This window comes from Chroicocephalus ridibundus, chromosome 4, assembly GCF_963924245.1.
Source record: "Chroicocephalus ridibundus chromosome 4, bChrRid1.1, whole genome shotgun sequence".
NCBI lineage: Eukaryota > Metazoa > Chordata > Aves > Charadriiformes > Laridae > Chroicocephalus > Chroicocephalus ridibundus.
Window position 1 is genome coordinate 14,176,734 of NC_086287.1, and position 12,156 is coordinate 14,188,889.

Genomic DNA, 12,156 nt, shown 5'->3' on the forward strand with positions numbered 1-12,156 from the left:
TGAGGAGAGGAGATTCTTCCTAAGGAAGAGAACAGGATGGCGATAATTGCGTTATCTTCTGATGTCCCCAGTCTGGAATGAAAACCTCCCATTACGAGGTGCCAGAGCTCACAAACGTGTTTGAACACTGAACTTCATGGCATGAAGCAGCCCAGTATCACAAAACATATTCTGGTTTTGTGTACTTGTGAGATTTTCTGCACTGGCAAAATAAGCTATCTATCTCATGACGTAATTTTCCAAGACATCAAGACTAAAAGTCTGATAAGATCACGCTTGTCTAGACAGTGAGTGTAGCCTTTTAAAAAAAAAAAAAATCAAAGGGAGTGAAAATAGTCCTGATGTTATTTGGTAAGTCCATGTAGGAAAGGTACGTGATTTCTTACGTGATGTTCAAGAGTGCTTAAGAGAATTAGGAAGTGCACTCTTGGTGGGGCTTTGGAAATCCCATCACCCGGACGGATTCCTGCAGCCGAAGCCCGGCAGTCTGCGCAGCCCAGACTGCATTCTGCCGGCACAGACGGAGCTGCAGGATCAGGAGCTTACTGCCTAAATGAGAGCTCAAACGTCAAAACAAGCTTAAGGAAAGAAAATTTTGAACAAATAATCTCCTTGTCATTTCACCCAATCCGTAAGCATTAAAATCAGATCGATTTTAATGTTAAAAATCTATAAAAATGTTTCTAAATTACATTCTGTTACTTCGGGAGAGTTCACTTCATAAATTACTGATACTTTTAATGGCGTTGTGCCACCTGGGATAACCTCAGTAAGAAGCCACAGATACAGGGTCAAATGTGAGAAACAGATCGCATTGTAAACATCCCATGTGAGTATAAAGGTAGTCAGAAATCATGAGACTCATTGTTTTTACATCAGATGTGCGTGACAGAGTCAAAGTCTGCGGTAACCACAGTTTAGAACAGCTGAGTCACATCCAAGAAAAAAGCCCCCAAAAGTACAAAAAAGGCAATCTGCAGCGCAACCGCCAAGTGTCTCGGTTGGCTACGTAAAAGCAGAAATAGGCAGTTGCGTTAACTGAACCACTGCAACGTGTCAGGAATAATAGTTCTAAAACAGCTGATGGTGCAAACTAAAACACAACCAACAACACATCACTGGGAGAAGGAAAAGTGCATCGGGTGGTTTGCCCTGACTGGTTTTGCTGCACATTTAGTGACCAAAAGGTAAAAAATGCAAGCCTCACTGAGATCATTGACAAGATTTCCATAGAATTCAACAGTGTCAAGATTTCCTCCTAAGAGATTGGTTAGCTATTCACTTTCTACAGAGCTGGCAGAAAACCGTTCATATTTTACTGTGGTTCTTTAAGTGAGAATTAAATAGGGTACTTGGCATGCCAACACCACCTGCCATCCACCAGCGTCAGAACGCTCCTGGGAAGCCTCTCAGCGGAACAGGAATGTAGGCAGGTCCAAAAACTATTACTTCATTCAGCTCATTGGAACTGAGGCACAAAGAGGTTACAAGATTTGCACGAAGTCACACAGTCAGGTGGGATTAAAACCCAGGTGACCTGATTCCCCAGGCCTGTGTTCTAACAGCTATTGGACAGCCTAGAAGATTAGGCTGATTTTAGCACAGATTTGTGACTCTTCAGGACTTTTTTTTTTTTTTTTTTTTTGCGTGCAGCAGAACCTAAGCATAGAATAGATGCGGGAGGATTCACTGGTACTTGCTCGGTTCTGACTCTCCAGTAGGACTTCATACCAGTTCGTGTGCCGGCAAGCTTTTGTCACAGTAATTTTCAAACTGCCATTGTAGACTAAAATAAAACCACGATAAGCTTTCAGTGTTATTCCGTCGAATCCAATTATAAAGTGAATTGGAAGGTCTTTTTTTTTCTCAAAAAGGTAAGCATAATTTTTCTGAACTGCGTCCTCTTCCTAAAGCAATTTAGCAATTTAGCAAACTTAGCAAACTGGTTCCATTTAACGGTTCCAAGACAGCCAGCTAATTCAAGTCTCAGCAAAGGTATGGATAAACATACCCTTACTAAAAAGAGGAATCTAAAATTTCTAGGCAGTTAAATAAAATACAATATATAAAATAACTTTTTAATGCATTTTTGTCCAATATACAGGCATTTGTGAGTATCAGCTACTGAGCTATAGTTCATAGCAAAATACAAAGACATGGAGATAGTTGTGCAAATCCTTTTCTTAGTTCCTTGGCAAGCAACAGAAGGAACTGGAAAATATCTAGATAATTCATTTCAAACACTTATCGGAGCAGAACCCTGGAAGGTACATTTCATACATGAAGAACAGCAGAAACCCTTTATCATGAAGTAGCACGTATAAGAGAAGCCTGCATCTACGGTTAGATTAATTCTAGTGCAAGATTTAGATGTAGAAAACTACTTTCTTCTAGTAATCAAAATGAGGCCTTTGGAGACATCCGAGAGTCATCAGCCCACAATTCTAAGAAAGGTGACTGCTCTCACGTGTGCTGTCCTTATTTGCCAAGCCAAGATATTTTACTGGTGAGCCCATGCTTCTCTAAACCCAGGAAAAACCTTGCAAAAGATATTTCAGGGCAGCAACGGGATAGTCTGGGGGAACTAGTTACAAGGCCCCAGGATCAACCCCAAAATCTTCCCTCTGACACCTACCACACATCGGGAGAAACTCCCTCTGCCAAACCCACAAGGCAACACTCTGTCTTATCCTAGTAAAATAATCAAAGACAAAATATTCTGATACTGGTCTAGAGTCAATCTCTTCAGGACAAGAACTCTTGTTTGCTGTGTGACATCCGGTCCTTGTTGTATCCTTACGTGAAATCACTAATAAACTAATAAAATTTATAAAAAGCTAAGACATAAGAACCGAGAGTGATTTTCTATACTAAGGACTGGATTGATTTCCTTCCTTTTTAATGGGCAACACTCAGGTAGGGGTAAGATTCTTATAGGTAGAAAAGTAGGTCTAATGCTTAGTACCTCTAGAGACCTCACTGATGTTTCTGCTTGTTGAAAGTCCCTCCTTTTGTTCATCATCAGGGAGCAAAAACCCAGAAAGTTCAAATTGATGGCATCGGTTCGCCGTGACCGATAAAATCAGTGGTGTCATTTGACTCCACAATAATGTTTTTTGATCGTGCAGCTACCAGACTTTATTACAGAGCCCTTTTCACTAAAGCTCCTTCGGTTCCAGTACCTCATGAGGGCAGCCAGCTGGGAACTCTGGCACTATTGTAAGGCCACTTGAATAGTGAGAGATTTGCCCAGTAATTATTACAAAATCATTCGCACAGACTTCTTAGCATCAGGATCTGTAACAATGGCCTACAACATTACTGTTTTATGTGCCACATATTATCCTACAGAAGTAGCGGAGTGATGTCTAGCTTCTAGAAAATAAACTCCATTTTAGGGCACCAGCACATTTCAGCTCACAAAATCACTTTCAACCTTTTGAAAAAGGAGAAATAAGGCAGCACTACAAAGGGAATGTGTCTAACAGTCTGCCTCCAGGCTTGTGGACAGTTCTGCTCATTCATTTGCAACCAATGGTTTGGAAACTCTGGTTACCGAATGTTTACTGAGAAAAATTCTGATTATATTTTAAGCAAGCTTTTTTATCTGCTACCTTTTAATGTGTTAATTTACTCTATGAAAAAGCCAAAGGGCCAAATTCACCCCTCTGATAAGGCTTCTGTTGTAGGAGCATCACTGGGTGTGCACCGAAGGCATTATTCATCTGTGGAGAGATCACTCAGTAATATTGTCAAAATAAACACTTTTGAGTTGCACATCCTTGAAGAAAAGATAAAGGGATTGTGAAGAGAATGAGAAGGAACAGAACATCAGAGATGAAGAAAATTAGATAAAGGGCCAGGAAGAAACTGTTTGATGTAAACAGAGTGACAAGTTAGATTAAGAACTCTCATTAAAGCATGCAGTATTTGCCTATGAGCGATTGAGGGAAGGAATTTGTTTACAACTCTCTGCCAAAATCAACAGCAGATGCAAAAAATCATCAATGTTGGGATTTTAAATAACATTAAGTCTGCTGTATCCAAACAGTCACTAGGACTATGTGAAGGAAATGCACAGCTGGGTGCCATGATACTCTTTGTCACGCTAAGAAGGTCATGCCCTGTCGCACACTGACATGCCGGCCCTGCAGCCACTACGGCTCATGTGAGTGTGCCACTAACTACTTCTCCATTACTTTAGTATGCATACAGCTCTGAAAATACATACCGGTGCCAAGGTTTTACTGCTGGTGAGGAGGAAAATCGAACTGTGTGAGGACTGTAACCTCAGGCACGACTGTGTGTTAAGGCAGAACCTGCTGCCACTTTACCAAGTTAGGAAAACAAAATTTGGAGATGAGCTGGAAAACTTGTGCTACCACCTTGCATTGATATGCAGTAGTGTCCTTCACCAGAAATCATCCATCAGAAATTATACAGATGCTGAATTAAAAGAAACTGCTTTCGGAGAAATGGCGATGGTCAAGTGAATCAAAAGAATCCAGTACCTTGCTGAACAACAGTGAGGAGTTAGGGTTTTGGCAAAGGCCACTAGGCACAAATCCTATTGTAACTGAGGCAGATTTAACGAGAGGCCCTAATTCTTCTTAGTCCAGGTTAACATCCCCCTCTAGTGACCTCAGTTTATGGTGGGGAATTTTTTCCTCGGCAGCTTGTTGGCTGATGTCTCTGTATGATTCTGTTTAAGATGATGGGAATTTGAGTCACCACTTTCCTCCTGGCATGCTTACAAGTTAAAAAAAATACCTGGCCTGGGAAGAACATGCGGTGAGAGAGAAGTTACACAATGTGCTGGCAGCAAAACTGTCCCGAGAAGCTGAACTCCCCGCCTTGCCCCAGCCCCTCATTCTCACCCTTGGGCAGGAGTTCGCTGCGCACGAGCTCCCTTTTCGTGCCAATTCCCTGTGGGGCCGTGAGGCAAGTCAGACCATTGTTATGATCCGCGTTAAAAATAACCCTTCCTAAACCACTACGAAAGCCAACAGATTGTATATTTGCACCATAAGACACTTTGTTCCTTTGACGCAGTGTTGTGCACAGAGAGGGGCAGAAAACTGTGTCAGGTGCCACTTTCTCAGGCTTTAAAGAAAACGTTATGACTGGTGAGCCACAGAATTAAAGCTACGCAGATTCAACCATTCCTCTGCTGCAGAGTTCTTGAAACACGCATCCCACCTAAATACCGGCAGTAGGAATTCCTGCCTGTCTTTGCAGCAGTCTAAACAAAAAATTCTGGTTATCATCGGACCTCGTTTTTAAAGACTGACATGAGGTAACCAAAGGCGTCAAGGGCCCTCTGTTAAAATTCAAAGTGAGATCACAGATGGGGATGTGAAGTGGTGGGAAACCACCAACCAGAGGGGAAAACAAAGATCCACGTGCAAAGCTCAAGTATCACCCTGCAGCTCACGGCTCATAATTTTGATCACTTGTTGATCATTTCTCATTTCTCTCCGACAAAAGGTGTCCCTCCGTTTTATACCACTGCATGGAAAGGCTTCTTGCAAGAAGATGTGAAAGAAAAGTGACTGTTATTTAAAGATGACATTTGACAAGCTGAGTCCATCAACAAAACACTGTCCAAAGCCAGCAGACTTTTTTACCCTAGATTTTAAAAAATATTAGAAAAAATGCTGGCAATTACTTATTTTCGTCTCTTATCTGAAATTTCCTTGTCTGTATACTGGGAAGGAGACCTGACGGGAAACGTGAAGAAGAGAGCGTATTTCTTTTATTAGTTGAAATTATACAGTCTAAATGGCACAACCTCTCCTTATGGCTTTGACTATCTCCCGACAGTCAAAAAGGGACCGAGAGCTCCGAGATGAGCAGATTTGATCTCATTTTCTCATTACATAATCTTTGGCTGTGCAATGCAAGAGTCCATAAAGAGTAAAAAGGAGGATCTGAATACACACAGTATAAAACGCAACTATTCCTTCGCTCACATTTCAATGCCCTTCTGGTAAACTATAAATAAATTCTTTTACTTTGTGTGCCATTTAGGGTGACATTGTACAGAGCAATGGCAGAAAGACTCGTTATTTTTAAAGGCGTTATACAGTGTGCTTTCAGTTGCAGCTCTTGGCTTTTGAGATGTTGAGAAGAGAAGAGAATGGCTCGTTCTTTGCTTGTGTTTTGAAATGGTATTTGTTTATATATTCCAGATAAATCAGAAAAAAAAAAAAAGAAACAAAAAATCCACACTATTTTAAGCTGTTTTGTGTCCTGCCAGTGTCTCATTTGTATGCAGCATACACTAGATTTGCCTAGAAGGATTTAGCTCAGTAGCTGGCACGTTTACATTAGAGAACAACATACACAGTTTCAATCGATTTCAAGCGTTCTTACAATGGGAAATAAATACGAAAAGTGGTTGTTGCTGAAAGTCCAAAAAATGCAATCAACAAATTGTAAAATCGCAAAAGGCCAGACAAATTTAATAAAATATTTCCATTTACCTTCCTCAGCTTTACATAGCCTGTTCAAAATAATAAGATTCTCTGTAGAGAGCCTTTATCCAACTGTTTATATCACTTCATACAAAATATGCGTTCGAATTACCACAGCAATACAAGGATATAAATTCCCAACAATCGACATGCCAAATTCAACATAAGTTATGCTTTCTTGGCATCTAGAAGTTTTCCTTTTCCTTTTCTGTACTCCAAATACATTTCCATTTGAAACAAATTAAAAAGCATGTAGATGTTAAAACATAGTGACATCTTAGAATTCAAGTGACTTGTGCAACATTATTTTGTGCTTTCTACTTCTCCATTTCCTCCTACTGCAATTAAAATTCATCGTGCCCTTCTACATACGTAACAGCAATGCATCAAGTTCAGTCCAGTATAGGTTTGCAACCCTCAGACTTGGCTTTATACTACACGAGATCCTTGTAAATTCAAAAAAGTGCATCTTTCTTGTGGTCTTTCTTTTACGTTGGATGATGTGAAGCTCTGATTAGTCGATGTAGGAATGCAACCTTGAGGTATGATTGCAGCCTCAGAATAATTCTTAAATGTAAAAAGAAATTTTTCGAGCGTGCACGCCCTTTCTGGATTTAAAAAAGACACCGTTATAATGGTGCTACTAGAGCCACGGTACAGTACATCATGGCACGTCTCCATAAGGTAATCAAGGACGTGAGATAGAACTTCTATTTACACAAACTTGATGCCACTTCCAGAAAAATACGACAGAAAAAAAAGGGAAAATATTATTTCCTGAATGTCCTGATATTTTAGAAGATTCCTTTTACTTTCTCTTCAGCGATAGCGTGGTCCTCCACAACTGCATTTTCCCTGACCTGTTTAGCATGGACCATAAGTGACACCAGCCACAACTGGGAATCAGATGGCAAACGGCTTCCTTTGAGAGGACGCTCACCCGCACCCCTTTACTCACAAGCCAGCTTGCTGTCAAAACTTGAAAGGGCAATAGCAAAGGCCTGTAGTGCACACATTGGGTAGTTGTAGTCCATGGTGAACACATCCTCAGCCACGCGGCCAAACTGCATCACTATGTAGTCAGCTGCAAGAGAGGCCATAAAAAGTGACAAAGCGTTATCCTCTGGCCCAGCTCAACAAAACACAAACAAAACATGCTCACTCATCAAACTTTGCAACGCTTATTCATGCAAGTGGGTGGGCTGATACCAGAGGGAGAAGCGAGGACAGCTTGAGCGAGGAACAGTTGAGTGATAAAGGATTGCAAGACTTGTTACTGTCTTGAAAAAAAAATTACACAGATATGAAAGTATTTTTTTCAAACGCAGAGAGAAAATTGCTTCTGTATAAATTGCTCAAGTCTTTCATATAGACCTAGTGCAGTTTCACATGTACCAAGAACCAGTTAATACTATTCCTACTTAACTTCAGGCAAGTCAACAAGCAAGAATAATGGTGGAAAAGAAGGGATGATTGGGATCTAGACCTAATCATATCTCTCTGTTATATCACATTCAGAAATCCTTCCTCGACATTTTTTCCCTTTTGTACTCTGTCAGCGAGAGGAAATCTCAGCCTCATTCGCAGTTTGAACGTTTCATTGTAGAAGCATTGTAGAAGTGGGTCGGGGCAATCCCAAGCACAGACACAGGCTGGGCAGAGAATGGGTTGAGAGCAGCTCTGAGGAGAAGGACTTGGGGTGCTGGCTGAGAAGCTCAACAGGAGCCGGCAACATGCGCTCGCAGCCCAGAAAGCCAACTGCGTCCTGGGCTGCACCAAAAGAAGCGTGGCCAGCAGGTCGAGAGGTGATTCTGCCCCCTACTGCACTCTCGTCAGACCCCACCTGGCGTACAGCTCTGGGGCCCCCAACATAAGAAGGACATGGAGTGAGTCCAGAGGAGGGTCACAAAGATGATGAGAGGGCTAGAGCACCTCTCCGGTGAAGACAGGCTGAGAGAGTTGGGATTGTTCAGCCTGGAGAAGAGAAGGCTCCAGGGAGACCTTGTAGCAGCCTTCCAGTACCTAAAAAGGTGCCTACAGGAAAGATGGGGAGGGACTCTTTATCAGGGAGTGTAGTGATAGGAGGAGGGCTAATGGTTTTAAACTGAAAAAGGGTAAATTTAGGTTGGATATAAGGAAGAAATTCTTTACTGTGAGGGTGGTGAGACCCTGGCACAGGTTGCCCAGGGAAATTGTTGATGCCCCATCCCTGGAGATGTTCAAGGCCAGGCTGGATGAGGCTTTGAGCAGTCTGGTCTAGTGGGAGGTGTCCCTGCCCATGGCAGGGGGGTTGGAACTGGAGCGTCTTTAAGGTCCCTTCCAACCCTAACCGGCCTATGATTCTGTAGGGCTAACGCTACAAAGAGTAGTAATGCAAAGCGGATGTGCAGTGGGACCGGTCTGACTGCCACCATCTGTAGCTTGGCAGTGTACGGGGACCAGAGTGAACAAAAAAAAACCAAGGAAGGACTGTGTGATACAAGGACTTGAGCAGAGTGATGCTGCCCCACGGTCCTGCTGGCTGAAAGTACTGCAGCTTTGAGAGCAGAAACAGCTCTAAAGTGTTGCTCAGTTCATAAGCTGGGCAGCCAAGGGAGAAAACAAAGCAGGCACATAGCAGAATCACCTGTCTCAAGCATGAGCATTTAAACACCCAACATGCATCAATGTCATGGCCACAAGGCAGAGCAGCATTAAGCTGGACCCACATAACTAAATTAAACTCACTCATGTAACAACAGTAAGGGCAAAATCACTGTCCGGCTGTGCATGCAGTTTCTACACATTACAGATAGAGAGCTATACTTACGGTCATTATCATGAATAATTTGGAAGTTTTTCACTGAGGCCTGTGTGACTCGACCATGGAAGTTTAAAACATAGGACTGGGTGTCATCATTCCAGACTGGCGTTTTGTTATGCAGCTCAATGACACTCTCTGTATTCTTGTTCTGCCATCTTGCAAGAAGTGTCTCATGTTCCTGCACGCACCACAGATACACACTTCAGTTTAACACTCTCACAAGACAAAAAATAAATTCACACAAAAAAAAGCTGTTCATAAATCCTCACCCAAAGACTAAACTGTCACCCTCAACCCTCAAAACCATATCATCCAATGAAACAGAGAACTCTCAGTATCTTAATGCGAGTGTGCATTCGAGTCCTTTCCACAGCTTGGAAAAGGTTAGCTGCACCTTTTGTTTTCAAAATACATTATTATTTGTAGTGCTTTTGTGAGTCACAGAACTAGTCACACATCCCATTGTTCTGCAATTGTTCAAATACTGGGTTTTTTTAACCTCTAAACCTTTAGAAATTCAAAAAACAACTCTAACTGGAAAAAGAACTCAAGTAATTTTTATCGCTGACTGGTGGCACGACTTACATTTCGTGGTCTGATGGAAACTCTTTCGTGGTCCATATTCATTCCTGGTATGATCACGCTCATTTTACGAGGTCCTTTAAACCCCAAGACATTTGTTTCCTAAAAATATTTAGAAAAGAGTTCATCATGTTCTGTATTTTTGAAGTTAATTTCTTCAACAGAGGGACACAGTGGCAGCTCAGGGAACTTATTTGTTAGACAACTCAAAAAACATCTTGAAACTCCTACCTTCACTGGCACTGCCAAACATTCAAGCTTTGTCTTAGAAGCTCCGACAACAGGAAAAATGGAAATAGAGAGCTTTCCAAAAACACTCCTAGCATTGGCTGCCAGCAACCTTAATACAATTTAGAAAAAATAAAAATCCCTTTGTTGAAAAAGGATATGAACTAACCAGATTGCTTGGCTACTGCTAGATCCCAAAATAAAGTAGTTGTAATTTAAAAATCATAAAATGCAGTCACACATTTTGATGAGAGACAAAATTAAATATACGGGACCAATTCCATTTATTCCAGAGCCAGCACAAAAGCAAACAAGAAGAAGCTGCCAGTAAGAGCATCTGTTAGCAGTGCTGTGGTTTTCAAAGTCTTCAGATATGTTCTGCTTAGAGATGAGCATGGTAAAAAACAAACACATTAGCATGAATGCAAATTTTCAAGCTACGAAGGCAGAGAAAGTGAAAAATAACATGGGCAGCAAAAACAAATCTGTGGAAAATACAAGTTCTTTCAATAAACGTGATTTGATGCCTTTGTGACCAGCTTTTCACAAAAGCGTTCCAGTACTGCACTGTCCTCTCAAAACACAACAACTAAAATCTAAATAGGCCACAAGTCTTATTTTTATCTGAGGCTTTCTTTTTTCCACAGAAGAAACCGGGGCCAAATATTTCAGTAAGTCGTCATCTACTTTTGAAAAAGTAAAGGGCAATATTTTCCAACCCACTCAGTTAAATCTGATTGCCTATTTTAGCGTTAACTGCAGTAAACGAGACAGTGACACCTCTGAAAGTCCATCTCCTCATGTTTTGTGATACTTTTTTTTTGGTCCCATGCATTTGTTCCCCTCTACCTTTCCCAAGTGACAGGCTGTGGACACACACTAAGGAATCTCAGGAAGGAAACTCCCATTGGCTCCGTTCCCAGCAACGTACCACAAGATGCCAAGAACTGGACACCCCCAGGCTCCAGCTGGTGTGGCTCTACCATTGGGACATTCAAAAGTGATATATTAGGATGTCTCTGCTTTTATGTATTTAATAAAAGTGTCCTAATTTTAAGGAACATTAAACTTTTCAAAACATCTCTACTATTACAAGCAAAAATCCACACATGTCAACTCACTGGAAACATCTGAAAATAACAGCCTAAAATTTACTCTTGCCAAAGTTTTGTCATCCATCAGACCTTTGAGATAACTTTGGTTGTTTCAGCAAACCATCTGGAGATTTTACACAACTCATTAAAGATTTTCATGCGTGCAAGAAAAATTCCACTGAGTTATTTTACTGAATACTCTTGAAGCAACCCAGGTATATTCATAAATCTGCAGAACTATATACATTAATGGAAGATTCTACCTCTTTTCTGAATCACTTCTGTCATGGCCTTTGGCAGAGAGAACCAATGTTACCAGATCAGCTGGAAGCCTATACTTGGTTCTGCATCATGGCGAGCCCCAAATTAAAATGACTGCCAGCAGATTTTATAAGCAGGAGAGACTCAGCACAGCAGAGGACAATTTCTAAGAAAAGATTCATGCTTATGCTTATTTTCCACTCACTACTGACAATTTTGATCTTCTCTGCGATGCCTTACAAGCTTTTCTTCTCATCAAGCTGTAGTTATGCTATATAGAATTAATTTAGATGCTGACTGGTTGAAGACATCGCTCAACGTAAAATTAAATAATAGCGCTGAATCACTTCGCTCCTAATAAGCAGTGTTGTCACTGAAAAAACAGGACTATAGTCTTTGGATTTACTCAGAAACTCTAAAATCAATACTTCTGCCAAATGATTAGGGAATTGTTTCTAGTTGCACGTTACATCCATCACCAATTCTATCAAACGTTTTACTGGCAAATGCTATGCTTTTGCTAAAATCAAGATATAGAATTGAAATTCTACAAACATGGAATATAGTAGGGACAAAAGAGGACCTTTAATTAAGAGCAGACCTTTCCAATCTACCCACATCCAAATAAAATTAATTCCCTTTATCTCCTGTCTTGTTCTCTACTTCTCTTTTATTTGCCTCCTCCACTACTTTGTGCGTGCAAATTCAAGAC

The 12,156-nt window shown here is 41.1% G+C and overlaps 1 protein-coding gene across 7 annotated transcripts in view; it reads right to left on the reverse strand.

The window, feature by feature from the left end:
• Window positions 1-2,396: 2,396 nt before the first annotated feature.
• Window positions 2,397-12,156, reverse strand: part of TUB (TUB bipartite transcription factor) — a 158,462-nt gene continuing 148,702 nt past the window's right edge. For 2 of the 7 annotated variants that reach the window (XM_063333295.1, XM_063333294.1), the window contains 3 exons: window positions 9,865-9,963; window positions 9,286-9,457; window positions 2,399-7,560 (listed from right to left, as the gene is read on the reverse strand). In XM_063333295.1, the coding sequence (XP_063189365.1) occupies window positions 7,427-7,560; window positions 9,286-9,457; window positions 9,865-9,963 (405 nt within the window). In that variant the 3' untranslated portion in view covers window positions 2,399-7,426. Of the gene's footprint in view, window positions 7,561-9,285; window positions 9,458-9,864; window positions 9,964-12,156 lie in introns of all 7 variants that reach the window. The other 5 variants (XM_063333292.1, XM_063333293.1, XM_063333297.1 and 2 more) reach the window with 5 other exon arrangements.